At 43.0% G+C, this 22806-nt stretch overlaps 1 protein-coding gene across 2 annotated transcripts in view; it reads right to left on the reverse strand.

Moving 5' to 3' along the window:
• celf5a (cugbp, Elav-like family member 5a) overlaps nt 1-22806 on the reverse strand; it is a 178995-nt gene that overhangs the window by 148636 nt on the left and 7553 nt on the right. For both annotated transcript variants that reach the window (XM_063892100.1, XM_063892099.1), the window contains exon 2: nt 15537-15619. In XM_063892100.1, the coding sequence (XP_063748170.1) occupies nt 15537-15619 (83 nt within the window). The remainder of the gene's footprint in view (nt 1-15536; nt 15620-22806) is intronic.

Here is a 22806-nt window from a genome sequence, read left to right on the forward strand (position 1 = left end):
TTTTGCCACGCAAAGAATATGTGCATTCACACACAAGTATTGAATTGTGGACCACTCCACTGCTTCTTCTCATCATCCCTTACTCTATTACTACCACTAATGTCAGATGGAGAAGAAAGGTCATATAATAGAGAATTGGAAACATGCATAATTCATTCTAAAGAGGAAAAGAAAATCAAGAAGAAATGTGCTGCTGGCACTTTCAGCACCACGGACAGCACCACAGCCGGATCACTACCATTCTCCTCTATGAATACCATGGTGGTTCATAGGAATCATTGTTTGTGTTTTAGTTCAAGCTTTTAAATATACTATCCCTAATCGGTTGTGACACGAAAACAGCCCCGACCACACCATATTGTGTCAGAAACATGTGTCACACATTTTTGATTAGCAGCTTAAACATATATCTACATGACAACATAATTGCAACTCCGCTTTTTGTCGGCACACGCTGTGATTATCCTCCTGAAAAAAAACCACATAAGCAAATAAACAAAACACGCAAATTAAAATAGAAGGCTACAAAAGCATATAGCCCTGATTTGGAAGCGAACGCTCCAGTTAAAACCTCCATCTGTTGAAATGCATTCCCGAGGTGCTCCTAGAAACTGTGAACGCCCACACACAGAAAACTCTGCCAGGAGAACAAAGACAAACATTTCAGAAGCCCCGTGCACCTCTCGCACTGCAGCGCACGGAGAATAAAAAAGCTTTTCCCCCTGCTAAATATATGTGCTTGACGTGGGAGCGTGTGGGCTGGTGTAAGCTCGAGATGATTCAACACAGCTCTGCAAAATTAGGACTGCCATAATTCCTTCCTCACTCTGAACAATACTCACTTTCCCACAACACGTTGCCTAGTTAAGCAGGACAAATTCACTTCACAATATTTTAAGGGTAACAATGAGAAGAAGCCTATTTGGTGAATGTTTTCTTAGTTTTAGCAGCTAAATAAAACACAGAACACATTGAACGTATTTAGATCTCCTGATGCTCCCGTGTTCCCCTGCTGTCAGGGTTCCTCTCGGTAAACACTCACTAACATCTCCCAAAAAAAGATTTCTATGCAATAATAACCACAGCCCCCAGTCCATTCATATTTATAGTCAACATCAAAGGGAAGAGGCAAGGCATTAGAGCCCATTTCGTCTCAAGGGGAGAAGCCATTTTCACAGTTTCACAACGGGAGAGTAAAACTGCCTTCATCCGGTAACCCGTGGCAATCCTAAATAACCCGACCGCTGTGATCAACAGTCAAATAAAAGCCTTAATTTCTGAAGCAGTGATGTTCACCAAATGATAACCAAAAGACCTTAAGGTTTAGCTCTGCAGGTCACAGGACACACAATTTGAATTCTATTCAACTTTGACGACAAAGGTTATTTTTTACTCTTTTCTGACCCGTTACAGATTCAAATATTCATCGATTACACAGAAAATAATGTCAATTCAATATCAAATCAAGGAACCCCCCCAAAGGATGCAGGTTTGTAGTCATTTTACTAGCTGAAAATATTTGTAATGCACCAGATATACAGTATTTATTTGAGTCCAATATGTCCAATACAGGAGAAAGGTATTAAAAGAATGTTTTGCAAATATTAATTGAATTGAATTTTGGATGGTCAATTACAATACAAACCCAAATGTATTGGTCTTCCATTATTTAAAGGCACATATGTAATGTTACACATGTATAATATAGTGCCCATGTTCCATTCAAGTGAAGATTGCATGAATATAACCAAGAATAGCATCATTTCAATATCAGCGGACGCTTTCATTTGAATTCTCATCTGCAGTCGGAGCACTTTAGAAGATCTGAATGATCTTCATTCCCAATATGTCAGAGCAAGACATCCCCACAGCATGCACACATTACACAAACCCCTTCTATTAACCTCCGTCCAGCCATTACTGAGGATGCTAGCCACAGAATAACACGCACTTCAGAAGCACAAGGACATCCATTTTGTTCATTGTGTTTGCAATTCACATGATGACACTCAGAAAGCCCCTCCACCTCTCTGTCAGAAGAAACCCATTAGTCAAACCAAACACTGACACTTAGAATGTCAAACACACAGGTAGCACATCATTTGTTTTGCAACAGTGTGATTGCTCCAAAAGGGGACTGCTGAGTAATGTCATGCTAAAGTCGAAAAATGCACCATTTGAAAGCATCTGAAGGGGGGGGGGTATTTAAATGTGTTGTTTTAGATTTCAGGGACAGTTTACGCCTTTGGTGATGATTATTGTGTACATCATACACTATGGGCTTTCTAGCTAAGACTGCATCCCAATGGAAGATGTTTTATTCAAGAAGTATTCAGTGCTAAAATAAAATATGGAAGGGAAACTGTTGTACTTTCAGGCATTTTGTGGCTAAGAAACTGACAACATGTGCAAAGCATGAACGCTATAAATGTGTTTCTGAATGTCGAAGTTTCTGAATAGGTCTAAAAACCATGTTGTCTCATCCCGTCTTGGAGGCAATAAGAGAGAATGCATCAACCGGGGCTTTGTTGTGTTCCCTAATGTGAGTTAATCTGGCCGCTGTCACATCAAACACAGGGACATCTTAGGTGTTATGTAGATAGTGTTTATAGAAACTTAGCCCGGCTCTGTCCCTGTGGGCCCCTCTCTTGCCTTTTCATTTGGATGGAGGCAGAGAGATTGGCCATCTTCAAAGCCCTCTGTGTCTCTCTGTATCGACCACGCTCTCCTGCAGCCCTAGAGGCTTCCTATTAGAAAGGATTTGTCTTACAAGCTCTGTGTGCTGCCACTCTGTAAAAAAAAAGAATTACGGGGGAAAAACAACCATGTTACTAAGTGTGTTGCTCTGCAGATTATTTTTTAGGTGTTATCTTTATAACAGCAATCTTAGTCACTCATTTAAATCCCATCTTGCCTCTTTTTTTGGCATACACCGCATCTTTAGAGCCAGATCTGACATGGCAAGATTTCACCGTGGTTGGCAAACATCACGCTATAAAACACACACGTTGCCGTCATAGCTCCATTCACACGTAACCCAGGCAATATGTCATTGTACTCGTTTATTGCAAGAGGGAATAGCTCTTTCTGCCCATTTTGTTTGCAGCAAATATAGCCAGGATTTACAGCTCAGTGATCCTGTGTTTTGATATGGGAGGGCTGAGGTGGGCCCACATTGTTTTTTGATATTTGTAATTTCTTATTTTCCTTCAGCGGCGCTCCATGCTGATCCTAGATAACCTGCCATCTCTTCTGCCTTTATTACTGCATGTCCTGTTTCTGTAAGCTATAGCCAGACCGCTATCAAGCATCTTCAATAAGGAGTGGGCTAGGTTGCAAAAGATAGCAGTGATGACAGCGAGAGAGAAAGAGAGACGAAGTGTGAAGAAGAAAAAGCTGAAAAGAGAGAGAAAGAGAAATAAAATGCTTATATTTTGAAGCTATAGCTAACCCGCCTGTAGCCCCGGTGCTCTCACTATGAACGACGCTATAATAAATCTGACATTATCGGATCCTGGTCATTCAGCAGACACGGCTTAAGTGCTTTTAAATGTGTCAGAGGACCTGACAGACTTCCACTGCCCTTCTGATGACTTCTCAATCATCCTGTTAAAGTTGGTTAATAGTTCCCTTTGAGAGCTTTTAGGCTCAAAATGATCGTTTCGTATATTTTTAGCGTTTGTTCACCAAAACTGATTTTCAAGGCCTAACACACACCGAATGCATCAACTCTTATCCCCTCCGTGGCCACAGAAATAGGTGCCATGTCAACCCAATCCCAGCATAGATGAGGGTTGTCCTGCTTATGGAAAAGAGACAGAATCTGCTCATCGAACCTTTATTTAATTTTTTAACACAGCGACCAGTGGTAATGGCTCCAGAAATAACTTTATGTCAATCAACCGGCAGGATGAGGAAAAACTAGGGATGAGAAATTGGGGAGAAGGTGGTAATTAGAGATAGAGGAGAAGTTGAAGAAGCAGGTTCGACAACATGCTCAGCCCTTTCCCCAATCTTGACAGAGAAGCACCGGAGAGAAGTCTTTCAGGAATATATTACCTACACGGCAGTAAAAGCACACCCATGAGGCGCGTGGGTACAAGCTGAACCCATCAAATTAATCTTAGATAAATTTGCAAGTCATCATCATAATTTAAAATGTTTTAGGAACGGAATAAAAAGATCAAAGAAAAAAGGATGACAAAGATGTACAATGAGAGGCAGCGGGAAAGTGAGGAAAAGTGGGGAGCGAGAGTTTGCATAGCGAACAGATTTGGATAGTTACAGAAGAGTTATCGTCAGGCCAGAGAGGCAGACAGATGGAGAGATGGGCAGGAAAGCAGCCAGACTATATATATATATATGCTGCCACAGTGTCATACAGACTGATGGATTGATAAATAATGAATCAAGAAGAACAGGTAAAATAAACTGTAAACAAATGTGCCGTCTCCTCCTCTGCCCCAGAGCCTAATGGATTGTGCCTGTGCACCTCTTTGCTTCAGGGTATATTTGTGTGTGTATTTGTGTGTGTGTGTGTGTGTGTGTGTGTGTGTGTGTGTGTGTGTGTGTGTGTGTGTGTGTGTGTGTGTGTGTGTGTGTGTGTGTGTGTGTGTGTGTGTGTGTGTGTGTGTGTGTGTGTGTGACTCATGTTAGCAGTGTGGGGCCCACGCTGCCATGGCAATGTCCATTATTGATGTTGAGTGATGATGATGAGCTTTATCCTACCTAGAGGAACACTTAGAGACACATGTGCATGCTTATGTTTGTCTGTCAACGAGCTTATTACATCATTTTTCATCTTGTATAATCATTAAAACATACATCCAGATTTAGATGCACACTCTGTATATTGCATTTTAATTAAACTGCAAAGACAGGGCATGCATTTCATTTTTAAGTAAGCTTGAATGAGATAAACTTTCAAATGTGTCACATAAAGCACTTAGTAAAATACACTGTCAAAATGTAGCACAAAGGGGAAAACATAGGATGCTTTTGGTCTGTTCTTTATGGAGAGAATAGCTGAGATAGGTTTCCAGGGCCCGGTCAATACCATATATTAATATATTGACAAAGCAGAGCAAACAATGGCCGCAGGTTTCACATGGAAGCATGGATTATCAGGGGATGTGCAGGGATCAAAGCAACATAATTGCTCTGGTTCTTAAGTCTTTTGTTCATGTGACGCTCCTGTCTGCTTTCTTTCAACCAGTCCATATATTCTGATATTAAAACCTGAAAGGCAGAGACTCTCCAGCTCGTGCTGCACCACAAAGTCAACCTAATGATTGCCATTGGGACGCCTCTGTACATCATGGGATTCGAGGAGAAAATGGGGCCGTAGCTGTGCTGCTTTTACTCCCGATTCATTCAGTACAGGTTCAAACTGCCGGTCCCTTTCGGGCAGTGAGGCCCTCCATCAATACCTCCCACTCACATTTCCTACTCTCCATTTCACTCTCTCTCACTCCCTCCATGTCATTTCTTAATCTTCACAACTCAGTGATTCAAATATCTTTCCTCTCACTTTTTGACCCAGCTCCCCTCTTCCTCTCTAATCTACATATCTCCATCTTTCCCTGCCTCTTCCACTTTCTCTCCTCTACCTGCAGACTTCACAGAGCCACCCCCTGCCTGCAGAAAGCACATTAAAGGGTGCAGACCGGCTCAACCCTGCAGACCAGCTCAACTCTAAATTGCATCCTCACCTATGTATGTGCCACATCTGTGCAGGGAGCCAAGGGGCTGACAGGAGAGAAAGAGCACGCAGTATCTGTGCTCTGCAGACTCACTCCCTCTCACGCAGTCATTCTCACACACACACACACACACACACACACACACACACACACAAAGCTCCGCACAGTGCCAACAAAACTCTGCAAACAACAACACAACTCAGTGATGTGTGTGTCCCTACAAGCCCTTCACGGGTATCGGATACAGCCCCGCTATGGTTTGGGTTGTTGTGGTGGGAGTGAGGGGTGGAGGGGAATTTAGTGTTTCACCTAAATGTGAGCTTGCTGCCTGGAAGTCATCCAGTATACTGTTTTACTCTGAATTATTAAAAGCTGCCTCTTATTGCAGCAGGGACTGAAATAGTTTAGAGGCCACAGACTATAGCTTTTGGCATTCAACTTTATAATTTATATTCCTAGCTCTTCTGCAGCAGTCCAGGTTGTTATTTTCTACAAAACTTTACCGTGATGGACGAGACATAACAACTCAAATGAAGGGCCAGGTGAAATCTGCGTTGGATAAAAAACAAAAACACATGCAGCATCCTAACAAAGGACTGTTGATCGCGTCGGAGTGTTTGATCCGCTGGTGCTAGCTCAGCGATACGCAGCATCCTGGCGTTCAGACGACAGAAGCCTTCACCGCCAGCCATCAGCCTGACGCCGGCTCCCTCAGCGAGCTCTGCTGACAGCCCTCTTCTGCAATGCAAATACCCACTTCCACATGAGCAGGCCCATCACTAGCACTCCCTGTACACTTGTACTCCATGTCATTACCCCCAGGGACCCCGACACACACACACACACACACACACACACACACACTTCCTCTGCTCTACCCTATGCCTCATGCTGCTACCCTTATCTGGGATGGGAAGGGGGCTGAAGGATGTGTTGGTAGCCATGAAGGAGAGCTGCCAAGGGCTGTTTCTACTCATACCTCCTGTCAGTCACAGCCCTCCCTTTGCCCTCCAGCCATGTGCACTGCATTTCATTAGTCCTGATTTTTGCTGACAAATGCTGGCTGTCGTGCTGTGCAGCCCCCTTACCCCCTCTGCGGACACTACACCAAAGCCCGGCTAGATCTGCCTTACAAATGAGCTCCCTCTGGTTCCCCGACACAAGTGTGCCATTTCAACTGACCGCAGACACACAGCACATGCCGAGTGTGTGTGTGGGAACATGCTTACACACTGGCACAAACAAGGGAAGTGTTGTTTAACTATGACCTCAAAACATCATCGCCATGACCCTATGTGATCCTCCTCTTTTTCTCAGTATTTCAACTCTAATCCCTCACACACTCCTTACTCACCCCCTGCCTCCCAAAGGCAAAAGGTCCAGCCAAGGAGATGTCAGCTCCGATCAGCCACATTGGGTGATGCGTTTTAAGTGTGTCCTTCATTATTAAGGGAAATGTTCTCAGCTACTCTTGCCTGTACTTCCTAAACTGTCGTCTTGTCCATTTGGATATCCAGGTTTTGTTAGCTAATCTTTTCTCTTCTCTCTATTAACATACGCACAAGGACACACAGTCACACACAGTCACACACACACACACACACACACACACACACACACACCCCTCTATTCAGGGCCATAGTTTATCATCCTACCGCTTACTCCCACTTTCTCTTTGTGTCTGCGGGCAGTGGCACACCTGTACAAAACTGCACAGGGACCCACAGATGGATTGTCAGTCTGTATCTGGGCCTCTTGCACACACTGCCATGCCCGCCGGCCTGAAATAAAACTAGACTCATCTGGTTTCCGCCCCACTGGTACAGGTGATGCTTCACAGTGTCAAAGTGGCATTAGATCATTTAAAATGCACAAGCAGCAACATGAGACAGCGGGCACATGATAGTCTGGTATCTAGGCGGTGAGTCAAAAACAAACCTACCTACACACATTTCCCCATTAACACAAAACCAAGCTGTGTAACCCAGATCACAACCATATCACATGATTGAATCTCACAGTCTGGCGGCCGAGAAGTCTCCAGCCACAACCAGAAATAGGTTAAACAGACTAAAAATATCTAAAACATTAATAATTCAGCTTTTTTGCTAACCTGTGCTTCAGAAAAAAACAGCACACTTCTCACCATGAAGTGGATTATTAGGCAGGGCGTGCAGTGGACTATTTTGGTATTTCAAGCAAGTTTACCCCCCACCCCCCAACAAAAAAGGAAAAGCTAGTCAGCAAGATGTGCCCTGAGCAGTGGGAGGGGAAGCAGCATCGTAATGTCATCAGTGATAATGTCACAGACGGGGTGAAAATACGGTCATCTTAAAACTCACAGAAAGTTCTAGCAATTTCAGTGGCTGGTTTTTCTCCCATATGATGAAAACTGCTAATAGAAACTAAAATGTACGGCTTTCATAAATAAATATTTATCTTGTTTGTAACATGGCCACACATAATTCTTCTTGCTTGTTACAGTTTTACAGCAGCACTCTTACTAAAAGGAGACCAGTGCATACACACATACTGTACGGTATGAAAGGAAATGTCACGATGAAACACATTTTCACCGGGTGTTTTTATTCTCCAAAGGCAGGTGCACAGTGCAGAACCTGCTCTCTTTCACAAATACCCTTGGAAGCCAATCCCCTGGGGAGAGGAAGTCTTCTCTAAATATGTGGCTAATCTACCACACAGAAAAGCGAGCCTGTATTCAAATGCTTACAGTATGTGTGTGCATATTAAAGGGATACCAGTGGATGGAGCATTGCGAGCGCCAACAGTTACCTTGGGTGTTTTGGTCCCTTGTGCTTCAGAGGTGTGTATATACTGTATTGTGTGTTGTAAGGGTGTGGGGATCGAGTTCCCTGAGGAGCGCTCTGGTACAGCAGCTCTTTACTGTGCGTGCATTACACCGATATGCTATTACTGCAGACGCTCACAATAATGCTCACACTCACAGAAAGCAAGCATTGTAGGGATAACATATTGCTGCTGGCTTTGTAGAAATACTGTTGCATGTAAGTGAACCACAAGGCAACCCATAATAAGTATGCATTACAGTGGGAAAAAAAAGGAAATCTTCAAGACCTCAAGGCCTTTTATGACGCCACCTGCTCCATCTATTCATCAGGGTAATTTGACTTGGGTAATACGTTCAGAGAAGGGTCGGGTCAAAGACATAAAACCATTAGAGCACCACTAAGTACAAAGCCCTCTTTATTCCCATCTCAATGCATCAACAAAGGTTATACAAGCCTGGAGTCTTCTGAGGCCAGCTGAAGTCTTCCTGTTTATTGTAGTGTTAAGTTTCTCGCGGATGGTGTTCAAATATTTTAGCAAACATCTGGATCCCTGCTCCTGTCTTAGTTAATTACAGAGGCAGAGAGATCTTACGTAAGACTGAAACCCAAATAAAACATTTAGGTTCACCATCAGGCATGCCCTCAGCTACCATGCAAAAGAAAAAAACAAAGTCTAGGTAGTAATGATGCAATACTATCTGGCTTTATACTCAAATATTAAATTCAAATTGCTTGATTTATAAAGCATACATTTTTTAACACACACACACACACACACACACACACACACACACACACACACACACACACACACACACACACACACACACACACACACACACACACACACACACACACACACACACACACACACACACACACACACACACACACACACACACACACACACACACACACACACACACACACACACACACACACACACACACACACACACACACACACACACACACACACACAGATCATGAAAGCACACGCACCGGCTCCTGTTACCCAAAGGCTTAATTCTAATGAGTCCCCTCTCCCTGAATACAAGGCCTCGAATCCTGCCAACAACAATTGGCTTCATGCTGACCAGTGAGCTAAACCCCCGCCCCTGCCCACTCCACAAAGACACACACAGTTCACACACAATCATACACTACACTCTGCAACCTTCACAGAGTGTAGCATTGAATTATTCAGCCTTTGCGGCAGCTAGGCCTCACGCAGCTGAGCTTGGCTGTAGATCAAACAGGTGGACTGCATTCACGCAAAACTTTGAGTGTATATGTTGTGTCTGTGTGATGTGTGCTGTGTGCAAAGCGCAAGGGGAAGCTAGGTTTGAAGCATGTCGAGGAATGGCTCCATCACACGGCAGCCTCATATCCTGAGCACAAGGTTGGCTGCTCTCTGCATCGCAGCCCTGCTCTGCTCCTCGAGTCTCATCCTTTCTATTATAGCTACGCTGAGCACATTTACACAATAACCCATACAACCACATGTAAATTAATGCACACACATGTAAACAAACATGTAGAAGTCTATGATGTGCACTTACACAGCTGACTAACAGGTATGTGTGAAGCACAGGGCGCAGCGCAAGAGTAAGAGAGCAGGAGAGAAAGAAATGGAGACAGAGGGAGACGGAAGAAATTGAGAGGGAGGGGATCTACTTAGAGTGTTGACATTGCAGGAGCCCACATGTGTGTGTGCTGAAGCATAATCTTCTCCCTGCTCTCATTGGGTTTTTAATGCGAGTGCTATTTCCATAAACCTGCCTCCTGAATCACTGCCAGCCTCTTGCACTCTCCCCAGGTCGAGCCGTACTAATACTCGGAGTAAATGCATGCTGCAAACACATTTCCACCGCTGCCTCTCCAGGACAATCACTGTAGTACACAATGCTAGCATGACAACAAGGGGAGGGTGGCATGTTGTTCTGTGCTACGGCAAATAAGAGTTGCCTCGGCGCCTGAGATTATTTCTTGGATCGGCTGGATTTGAGGAGTGGCAGAGTCTGAAGAGAGAAGGGGGGGGGGGATTGGGAGGGGGATAGGTTTGAGGATAGTGTGAAGGATGCAGGATTTTGTCATGATTCTGAGCCGGGTGGAGTAAATCTCCTGCCTATTTGTGCCTCTGTGACATTCACAAGCACACACACCAGCTGCTGTAGGAAAGGCCACTTGGCTTTAACCATTTCTCTCTATGTTTTTAAGAAGAAATTGTGTCATGAGGGAAGAATCAGTGTCCAGGTCACCAGGAGATTCTTAGGTTTACTTGGTTAGTGAGAAAGAAAAAGGACTTTTGACAGCTACACGAGCAAGCTCATTCCCCCACATATTCAAACGGTTATGTAATATAGAAAGTAGTGCATCTCCACCAGCAGAAAACAAGAACAAAAACAGCAAACAAATAATATATTCGAGCCTCACTGTCGTAGGCGGTGCGTGATCACGGCAAGCTGCCATGTGCACATGTTTTTCTTCCCACCTTTATGCACCGCTATCTGTATCTACATAGGATGGTCCGCAACGGAAAGCCAGCTTACCACACAGGAGCAAACAGACACAGCTAATAGAGCCAAGCAACACACACCTGGTGAACTGTCAGAGCTTCTCCCATTCGGTGTCCAAACTTATGTCAGGCACTCGTGTCCCCAAGGTTCCCATCACACTTCATCACCGGAATCTATATTCCAGTCCAGTACACTTCCATTAGGCCATACTGTTCCCTTCAGCAGCTAATGTGTAGCAGGGGAACACGGATAATAACGTCCAAGAACACAAGCCCTCCTTACAGTTAATAAGAGGACACTGGGTTGTGTGTGTTTGTGTGTATGGCATCTCTATACCTCAAAGAAGTGAAGCCAAGTCTGTACCAAAGGTGATGCAGAATACAAAAGAACCAACCTTTTGATCAGGAGTTCGCTACAGATGCTGAACACGCAGTTGATTGTGTCCTTCAGTGTTTTAAACTCGGTCATTTGAGCCAACAGTTTATTTGGGTCGCTCAAAACACGTTTGCTGCACTAGAGGTCCATACAAGTTTTATTTTGTGGATTTATAAATGCACTTCCCATTACCAACAAGAATAACAAATCAACCATCACTTAAATATGAGGGTTATAGAGTGGTGCAGGGATGACGTATTCTTGTAGGCCGACACGGAAGTAAGCTGCGCATGAGTTCCCTCGACAAAAAAGCAATGCAATTTCTCCGTAGGATTTAGGAATATTGTAAAAAATAAGATCTGTTTGATAAATGCACATTTTGTCTACCCTACTTTTATAACTTTCGAATCATAAATCTAAATCGGCAGAAGCAAAATGCTAACGTTATGCTATAAAAGGAACTACAGACGAGTACAGCAGGGTCGCAGGACTTCAATGTCAAGCCAAATTAAGATCGGTTCAACTGACTTTCACACGCTTGCATATTTAAAAAAAGCTTTTCCTTTTAGCCACACTGAATTTAAATAGAGGTCATGGCTCAAGAACAGTGGCAAACAAACTTAGCGGGAGCGTTTACGTGTTTGGCGTGATGACGCACAACGTCCTCGACAACTTCTGTAGTCCTATTCAGCCACTTGTTAACAACCATCGCTTTTCAGACAAGTAAACTTTTCAAAAATCACCAGTGATCGTCTCTTAAATTTGTGTCAAACACAGACCTTATTTTGAGCTATTTTCCAAAATGCCACGGAGAAATCCCATTGACTCTGAGACGAGCGAACTGGAAGTGGTAACATGCTAACTCACTTTCGGGTTTTAGGACTCGTTCCTGCACCACTCTATAACTATGACTATACTATACTATACTATACTTAGCTCTAACTAAGTATTTGAATACATTTCTTTTGCAGCAGACAGGGATTTAATGTGTTGCTCATTTACATTACAGCAGACAGGGTGTGATCCCAGGCCTTCCAGCTCAAGACTTTGCACAGAAATCCATCTCATGAAACTCAAGTGTGTTCCTGCTTGTGTCCATGTGAATGTGTGCATGTGTTTGTACGGGTGGGTATGTTTTTGCTCAAGCGAAGAGCACTGCGTGACATTCAGAAGAGCTTGTTATATTTCACAGTTTAACTCCCTGGTTCTGCTCATTAGCAACAAGTCCAGCAGGATGGTGGTCTGACATTAATTCAGAATATTTTAAAACACTAGGTAGCCCCATCGGTCCAAGCCCTCTGCGAAAGAGCAGCGATACAGGGGTTAATGACAAACCCAGACGTTAATAACTCATAACTCATCTCTGGAGAACTCCTAGTTTACATTAATTACAGCGTAGCCCCTGGCAAACTGCATATCAAGCAGCATTTTGCAAACAAACAACTGGCATATCTACTTACCATCAAGCAGTGAAGCAACAGGGGTCATATCGCAAAACATTTAGGAACAGGGAGGCTCAAGAGGGAAGGACAAGTGAAGCGACGGGAGGTAGTCAAATGCACAAACACACATTTTTACACGCACACACAACACACTGCAGCAGGGCCTTCAATGTGAAGTGTACTGTATGATATCCTGAGCTGTTATGATGTCGTCAGGCTGTAACGTATGTGCTTTGTAGCTTCTGTTGAGGTTTGAGATGAAGTCTGAAATGGCTGCTGTCATAATTAATAAGGCCTTCACCTTAAATAAAAAAGCTGCGGTTATGTTAATGTCATTTATTGTGCTGTTAGACTGCCCCTTAACACATGTGCGGTCCTCCCTTTTTTGTGGTGGTGATGCTGTCTTGTTTAGGCTAACGTAACATATGGACTGAAGTAGAATATTTTTGTTAGATGAATTAAACAACATTATCTATATTTGTTCAATACATTATGACTTTGGGATTATAACACTCTGGAGTTATTAGAAATGAATGGATTATGGGGTGTAAACATCCTGAAATCAGTGTATTATACGAATAATGAGTGTAGCTTAATCTGCAACAGGGATTCAACTCAATGAATAGAAATGCACAGCTCTATATCAGATCTGTTTTGTATTTTAATTGAATTTCTCCTCAGCTGTAGGTCCATCAGTAGGTGAACAGAATGTGTGGATGCAGTTTTATAGCATGCACTCTGTTTCCTTGGAGCGCTGGTGTTTGTGTGTGAGTGAAGCTGAAGGGAAGGGAACAGCAGAGCAGCCTCGCCTGTGAGGCCTGACACCCATCAACGTCTCCCTGTTACATTTCTATGACACGCTCTGTCTCAGGAAGAGCAGCGGCAGATCAGCAACGGGAGAGAGGGGAGACGGGAGGATGAGGGGTGGACAGGTCTGGGTGGGGTGGATGGGAAGTCAACAGGAGGGATAAAGCACGACTGAAGGGAACAAGGAAAGGCTTTTTTTTTCTTCTCCCGAGTGATTCAAGGCAAAGTTGGTGAAAGTGCCTGTGCACAAAAAGGTAAAGCTTACAGAACGTTTGTGTAGAAAATGGAAGGCAGTGTTGCTGAATCTGCACTTTCTGTATGTATCATTGCTGCACGATTTCATTCTTTGTGTTGAAGTCAAGTGATATCGTTGATAGTAATGGCATTTTCCCGCACTCATCCAGAGCGAGAAGGGGTTGCAGGCAAGAGCAGACTGGCTAGCAAATATGTCTGTGCCCTCATGCCTCTCTTTTATACATTCAGCCTCGTGCACCATATATTCCCAGTGGTAAAGTAGGTCAACCTTATGGTAGTTATTAATGACTGAGACGTGAGAGAGAAAGCCTTATAACGGACCAAAACAATTTATACACATTGCCAAGCACAATTTGAATCTCTGATGATCACATCCTCTGGCATTATGTGAAATAACTTTTTCCTCTCTCCGTCTTATTATTTAAATTCGGAGGGAAAAAAAGAGACTAACCCCCTCCAGCCTGGCGCTTGGCTAATTTGCAGGATAAACGAAACAACGTGTTTTCAAAAAAAGCCACGAGACGAAATGTTCAAAGTTTGTTGTCATTGCATTTGCATGTTTAACTCAAACATGTGCCTTTTGGCTTGGCTTCTCAGGCTCTTTGTCTTCCATCAGAAGGGGTGTTTGGGGTAAGGGGAGGGGATCTATTGATGTTTACTTCTGGTGCAGGCTAGAGCTAACCATGTGAGACTACACTGTTCTGTGGGGAGCTACTCTTACCCACCCCTCCGTCCCTCGGTCCTGATATCCCTCGGTCCTCGGAACACAAATGCATGATCACCAAACAATGAGGGAGAGGTAATTGCAGGAGAATGTAAATAAGCACAATTGAACATGTTATCAAGTGATTTTGTTTTCATTAAATCTCATATCTGTTGAATGACACGGAGATTTTACTTTGACGTTAACAGCACCTAAGTTTATCTAGGGCCTGGCGATATGACACCTCAATATTTAGGTGTAAAGTTAAATAATGTTGCTTTAATAAAAATATTTGCACAATGAGATTTAAAAAAGAACATCAATAATATCACAATAAACAAATCAAATGATCTGAACACGCTGCAGCATCCGCAGTCAAGTAACAAGCAGGGGCAGGAATAAGCTTTCAGCTGCCGGGATGGATCGACTATGGCGGCCCGACATGCTGCTCCACCGCATAGCGAATGTTCCCAGTAACGTACTGGGTGCTGCGAACTGCGTTATTCCTCTGTCTGACAGGCTTCGAGTGACACACAATGTTCATTCCCATCCAGAGCCTGCAGTTATTGGCCCTAGAACACTGGACAGCTTTCTGTTGGTAACACCTAACAGAAATGCAGAGCTTTGCCCCCCAAAAACGGTCATTCAATGCTATCGCTTCGAAAGTGTGAGTCAGAGTGGGTCTGATCAATGCTGGCAATATCCCCTAGAGAACAGACACATGGAAAAGTTGAAGCCAGGCCTTTAAAAGGCTGAGCTATTGATTGAATAGCTCTCCAAAGTGTTTTTCATCTCTGGGACTATACAAGGAGAATGCCGGCTGGTGTGCAGCCGGGTGCAGATGGCATGGGTGACCACCATAGAGAGGAAAGAGAGAGTGAGAAAAGAAAGGGAGGAGGGAAGGATGGAGAGACACACACTTACCCCTGGAAGTGTTTTCTGTTCGTGGAGGGCGTTCTGGGCTTTGATGGCCGACTCTCTGGCGCAATACGTGAGGAATGCACAACCTGGAACAGAGGTACAACACAGATACATGTATAAGTCCAACACAGATGAACAACAGAGTTAAACAAACAAAAGATGTAAACAACAGGGAAATCCCAACAAAGAAGATATGGACAGTTATGAAATTCCAAAGCAATCGGAGAATAAGAAAATGGTGTTTGGCCTGTTTCAACATAATGAGATCCAGATACTGAGCAATTATCACAATTAGGAAACCAGTTTTGTGGAGCGGCTCTATTGAGTTAGTGAAAACACAAAAACTAACACCTCCAGGAATAAACAGAGCAAGCAAATGAAAACAGGCAACCATGCAACACCCCAGGATATATGTGGACATTTTTTCCAGGTGGCAAAGCAGAGAGAAAAAAAACAACACCACAATAATAAAGTAGGAGATGAGCTGTGAATTCTTTGGATGAATTGCCAGGCCTGTCCAGCCTCCCCATCCCTAGTGCCATGTCCTGTCAAAAGCTCGTAGCAGCCCGGCCAGCGTTCCCACCCTGAATGGTTGTGACAGCAGCGGAGACAAAAGAACCAGGACTGCAGGACTGAGTATGGAGGGGCAGAAAAGGAGAGAAGAAGGGATATGTAGGGACGCAGGAAGGAGGGAGATACTGACAGAGAAGATGGGAGGACAGGACGTGGTGTTAAAACTCTCCAGGGTGAATGCTTCCACGCATGCACACACACACACACACACACACACACAACATCTGTCAAAATCACTGAATACATAAAGAAGAAAAGAGGAGAAGAGAAAAAAAGATGGAGAGAAACCAGATGGAGTATTGAGGCTATCATTTTCCCCCTGACTGTCTGAATAAATAGATTTGCTTGTGTTCTATTAATGAGGTTCATATGGGTTACCATGCATCATATTTCTGCCACTCCAAAGATGGTTTATTAGCAGCCACTGCATTTTGGATCTCATTTCAACAGCTAAATGTATTCAGTGGGTGGTGATGTATAAAGCGTCTTTACACGGACAATATTCCAATCTGCTGTCTGGTTGCATAATATGAGAACATTTTTACACATCTAAACGTTTACTATGCATGTCTGTCGTATGCTCATGCATGTATTTGTATCTTTTCCCGATGTTCCAGATACTCTAGTACTTAGGTGATGGCTCCACTGTAACCTCTGCCAGACTGCATCAAAAAGGAGGGTTAAAATGCCATGTCAGTGATTGATCTATCGATCGACCTGTCATCTGTTTTGCCTTGCTGCTTTAAGCCTAAGGTGTGAGCACATGTGCTGTGAAGTCCTGCAAACACCTGCCTATACACGGAAATCATTTCACCACTTATCTCAATCAATTCTTCTTGTTCTGTTTTATAAAGCTCCTCCTTTTGTTTGGGACAGTCAGTCTGCACCCTGCCAAGCTTTTCAGTATCAGAAAGACAGATAGTGATGGAGTCTGTCCAGGGTCGTGACCTTTGAGGTGTGACTGTAGCACTGCTGTCACGGTACAGCCCCCTAACCCTAATCCCATAGCCTCCCTTGTCCCTGCAACCCTAACCTAATGATTTCCAATGGCCGCCAAGCAAATCATTCAATCACTCACACTGGTGTCCAATATCCTCCTCTCTTCTGCGTCAGCTAGCAAGGAAATACCAAGACTGTGGGAATGTCATTGTTGTTGTGGGTTTGTTTGTTTGTTTCTCAAATGGTTGAGGGTAATAGGAAGGAATGGCTCCATTTTGGTAGTTGTTTTTCTCTTTTTTTTCACTCTCTCTGGGCTTGTTGTTGTTGGTTTACTTGACAAATGCTCGCCCTATCTCTGAATAAGAAACACGTATTTTGCATTACAATCACAAACATGATTTATTTGTTAATGTGTAATGCATAGGGCATTGAGAATAAATTAAAAACAACCACAACACTGGCAAACAAAAGGGAAACATGAACTCCATTTAAATGTGATTCTGTGCTCTTTAATGTATGGCTTAATAAGAATTTGCAGGCCACAGGCGAAAAAGCTTTAACAACTCCATAATTGGAATCCAAACACGTACAAATTGCCAGTGCTGCATTGCATACCAAGTGCAAAAGTCTGAGGGGGGGAGCATGATGAAACAGTTTGAAACACAACAAAAAGTCACTGTAATCGGAGCCTGCTGACACAGCAATGGGGGAAGCCTTCCCATTGTGAGGCGATGATCCTCTGCATCATCTGATAGAATCCTAAAACAGCCTTATCTCACACATTGATTTCAGCTCCAAAGAGAAGAAATGTGTCCTCTTTGCTTCCTTTCCCAGCGCTCTGTCAATACCAACTCCACTCCTCTCCTATCCTATTTTCTAATGATATAGTTTTAAGTGTGCACCGTGTGTACTGGGTAATAGGACTGAGTCTCTCCATCTCCACGGTGTTCAATTGGCAAGTAATTAAAGAGTAAAGCATGGAAGGGAGAGAGTGAGCGGGTGATAAAGAGAGAAAAAGAGTGAGTAGCTGAGGATACTGTATAGCTGCGATGACAGCAGCCATTTACATTCACTGTGGCCCAGGCTCTCCACTACCAAAACTGTGTGTCTGTGTGCAGCACAGTAGGGTATTCTGCTTATTGGTTTAAGGCTCCTGTTTAATACAATCAATGTTAGCTGATTTTGGATCCCTGTCTTAGCATTTGTTTCAGTCAATATTTATACAAAATCACTCACAAATATATATTACATACTAAAAAATGTATATCTTGACGTAGTTCGTTTTCAAAAAGATATTTACTGTTGTGTTTAAGGACTTCAGCACTGCCACTTTATAAGTCAAATGTTTAAACAAAGAATCAATACTTAATTTTCTGAGGTGTTTCTATCATGCTGAATTATTTTCCCTGCAGCTATGAGCGGGTGGGAAGACATCACATTCACATCAAGCTATTAAGTTTCCCTGTGCTAGCCTCTTTCTTACACACAAGGAACCAAAACACTGATTAAACACATGCCTCAATCACCTCTGTTTATAAAGCTACTCCCCAAACAGAATGTCAATAGTGGAGAACTGTGCAATAATATTACAAACATGCCCAGCAAATATTGTTAAGGACATGGTCACGGTTATGAAAATGAAACTCAGCTCCTAGAGAAAAATCATTATCTTAGACAAATATCCTACACTAGGATCCAGACCCGTTTTCTCCAAGAAGCACTACAGGGGAGTGATTTTTAGACACACTACGATGACAACATGACTACATTTGGCACATTCTTACCATTCACTTTTTGACAACACTTCCATGTTTACCAGCTAACCTTGCAGACGCAATTGTATACACATTGAAGTGGAATAATATGCTCAAGCGTAGCATCATCTACCTGGGAGTAAGCTAACTGTACTGTAACCCTTACTAGCCTTTAGCATTGACCCCTAATGGCGTACTTTTAATTGATGTTACACATTGTTTGTCATCACCTACCAACTTCGACGAGCTTTCACACGACATGATTTACCGAACTGATCCACCTTAGCACAAAGCTATTAACTAGCAGCTTAAAGGTCCTTCTTAACATTACTTATGAAGGAAACTTATCGTGTCATGAACAATTACGTTACTTATTTATAGTTAGCCAACAGGTCTTCATGTATATCGACACGTTCATACTGCAACTGCAACGCAAACACGCACTCGAGACTCTACATACCAGGGGCCATCTGATTGGCTTATTCAAAATGAGCTTTATTGACAATAGAGACAAATCACATTCTGTGATACTGGAAAACAAGATAAACACTTACACAAAGATACAAGTATAAAGTAAATTAAAAAAAACGGATATTAAAAAAGTATTACATCAAAAATTGTGGATGTAAAAATAAAAACGTATATTCTTAAACAGCTTAGTTTATATTCAGTCTTTGTTACATCCATATATAGACTTCGTGATATTAGTGTGGGTTTTTTTTGTTTTTTTTAGATACTTTGCTAAATTTGTTTATGGTATTTTTCAATTTTAATTATTCACTTTCTTTATACCTTTTTTTTAATCACATTGGATTATTTGATTCTTTGTTTAAATGTTTTCAATAAATGAACAAAAGATAGAAACAAATGTATACAATGTGTGGGCTACGCTCTCTAATATAAATCCAATGATTAAAATAATCTTAGTTTGTTTTTCTTTAATCGCCTTTAATCAGGTCCATTAGGTGCGTTTTGTATTTGTGCTTTTATTTGGCAGTAAATTCTATTTGATGACATAACCAATCATCTTCTCAGAAAGAGGGCCAGTGTTAAGGATTTAGGGGAGGTACTGGCAGAAAAAGAGTCTAATATGGTCATCTTCAAAGGAGTCTTCCATTTTTCAATGCCTTGTTTATGCAGTAGCCCAAAACAACTGATTGTAAACTTTAAGTTGTTAAGTGGGCCAAATGTACTTGAAGACCATTGTAGGTTATTCTGCACACTTAGAAAAGGAAAATGTGAGGGACATATTTAGTTGATCCCATTGCTAGAAGCCAATAAAATCAACACACTGGTGCTCTAATGATTTTCATATTTATGCCTTTAGGACCATTAAGAGATTAATTTGTGCCTGCCACTATGGCAACTGACAGCTACAGGCTTTAACATCAAGTGCAGGAGCAATCCTATTTCCACATCGGCAACGGGCATAAATTGTGTGCTGCAGAACCGTCAAATATCACTGCAGTTCCGTAGGGACTGGGTTGGTTTAAACCACAACGTCTCTCTTTTCACTCTGCCTCTTTGCTCCCTTTTCTCCATCTCATTGCCCCAGAGGAGCCAAACTGCCTCAGTGCTATGAAAAAGTGTGAACTTGCTCTCAATGTGGCATTTTCTTGGCCAGAAAGTGTGAAGGTAGCGCAAACCAAGCCAGTTCTGGCACCACACTCGCCTGCTCCCTCACACATCATTTGCACTCATTGGAAAATGCTATCACTGTGGGTAGATTACTTGGTTACTTCATTTACTGCCATGTGGGGCTCCGGGGGAACTGATAGCCTTTCAGAGGGGTCGGAAGCTGAAACACACATCATCAGCACTGATACAATGTGATTATGACCTGAATCATTGCCAGCCAGGGAGGCAGGAGGCTCAGTGGCGCAGATTGACCGTGAGGGGGGTAATCAGTCTGGTCTCAGAGAAGCTTTTAACTCATATAATCACTCCCTCACCTTTGAAAAAAAATATCCTCGATCTGTTCTCACACTCCAACCATCACGCCACTGTTAGGGAGGAGGAGGACAGATTGAGGGAGGACGGACAGAGAGATACAATAAAGGGGAGCTGGAGCATGGAGTTGGCAAGGACTTTCCAAAATGCTCTCATTCATTGTTCTGACAACAATATTTTCTCTGCCCAGGCCTAATGGGCTTGTAATGAGCACTGTAATATAAGCAGTAGCCTAGCGTAACCTGTAAACCTTAATTAAGACAGCCACCTTAAAGAGAGCCGGTGCCTGTGCTCACTCACCATTTCATGATCCTGAAGCTGACTACACTCTTCCATCACTCCTTCATCAATCACCCCACACCTTCTCCTGTGCTACATCCAGCTCCAAAATCCTCCTCAATTTCTCCTTTCACTACCCCTCCCATCATCCTTTCACCTTGAGCAATGGCTGGGGGAGGATGAACGTCGCAGAGCGCGAAGGAGCATTGGTGTCCATCATAAGGGCAAGAAATAGTCCCCCCTCATATCCTCTCTGACCCCTGAGTAGGGCACCTCAGCAATTGATTTGTTGCTACTTGCTCATATAGACTACACTAAAGCCTCCGTGTAGCAGTCAAACAGATCCATAGGCTGCAGAGGATTGCCTGTGGGCGTGTGAAGCTACGCATTTGAACAACATAACAATGCACATCTCATTGCGTGGCATACATTGACTATGACAATGATTGCTTTCTGAAAGACTCTTTGTATGTTTCAAAATCATTACTGGGACAAAGAAGATATGAAGAACAATGAAGAGGGATAGACACCTTTACAATCACTATTGTGTGGTTCGCAGGTTTAATAGTTCTCTCAGGGCACAAGTGGTTCTTCATATCCAACTGTAGAGTATTTCTCTCAAAGGCTGACACAGGGCTATATAGTGTAGGCGTATAAACATTAGGAGGGTGGAACTACTTCCTGATAAAGTTCCTGGGATAATGCTCTTTGGCGGTATGTGCATTTCCAGGAGGTGACCTGATAGATTGCAAATGGCCACCCATTCCCAAGTTGGCCAGAACTATTTCAATATGTGGTTATGGACAACACTTACGAAACGGCACTTTGGCATCCTCCACCGCACTGAGGTCCTTAAAGTAAGCCTCAGCTTTTGTAGACTATTTGTGTACTTCATCCTTCTTCTGCTATAAAAGGCAGGGTCCGATCTATAAATACATCTAGTGGTCTGCATCCCTGATGAGCTAGCTAATTGACACTGTTAATGGATGGAGTTTCACAGAGCTGTAAATAATGTCTATAGGTTCACACTTACTGCCTCCTGCCGTGTTACTTCTGGGAGGGCAACAAGAGTTTACCTGCCAAGTCCTGTCGCTCCGACCAGTCTTTCCGGCCTACCTCCCTCAGCCAAGCCTGCTCAGACCAGGGGATTTACACAGAAATCAATAGAACTTTCTGTGAGCCCCTCCCCCAGTCAAAGTCAGAAAACTGCATTTCCTTCTGTTCATGTACTATAACAAACTCCTGGAAAAACAAACAGGACCAGGCAAGAGGAAATAATAAAATCACTTCCACTTGACTCACGCCCATTGCCTGCTGCTACGGTGCACCATACGCTTCCACTGATGGAAAGTCTTCATATAATGTACCTAATTGACATATTTGATGCAATATTTCTAAGAATGCTTGTCCTCTTTTGAAAGGTGAAAGGCATTTAAACCTTTGAGACAGATCAATTGATCAAAGCATTAAGCCACAATCGGAGATGACTGGCAGCTGCAGACTGACTGTGGACTAAGAGACGGATCAGCTTCTCACTTTGATTTTACAAATTGAAAGATACCTTTAAAGACAGCGCTTCAAAGACAGTGAGTTTGCTCGGATTGAGTGATTGAAAGAGGAGTGAGGAAGACAGACATGTGAGGGGGAGAAAAACCACACACATACACACACACACACACACACACACACACACACACACACACACACACGAAAAATATTCTCCTGCTAATTAAAAAAATGCTAATCCATCCATGTATCTATCTATCTATCTATCTATG

Source organism: Eleginops maclovinus, chromosome 9 (assembly GCF_036324505.1).
Source record: "Eleginops maclovinus isolate JMC-PN-2008 ecotype Puerto Natales chromosome 9, JC_Emac_rtc_rv5, whole genome shotgun sequence".
Taxonomy (NCBI): Eukaryota; Metazoa; Chordata; class Actinopteri; order Perciformes; family Eleginopidae; genus Eleginops; species Eleginops maclovinus.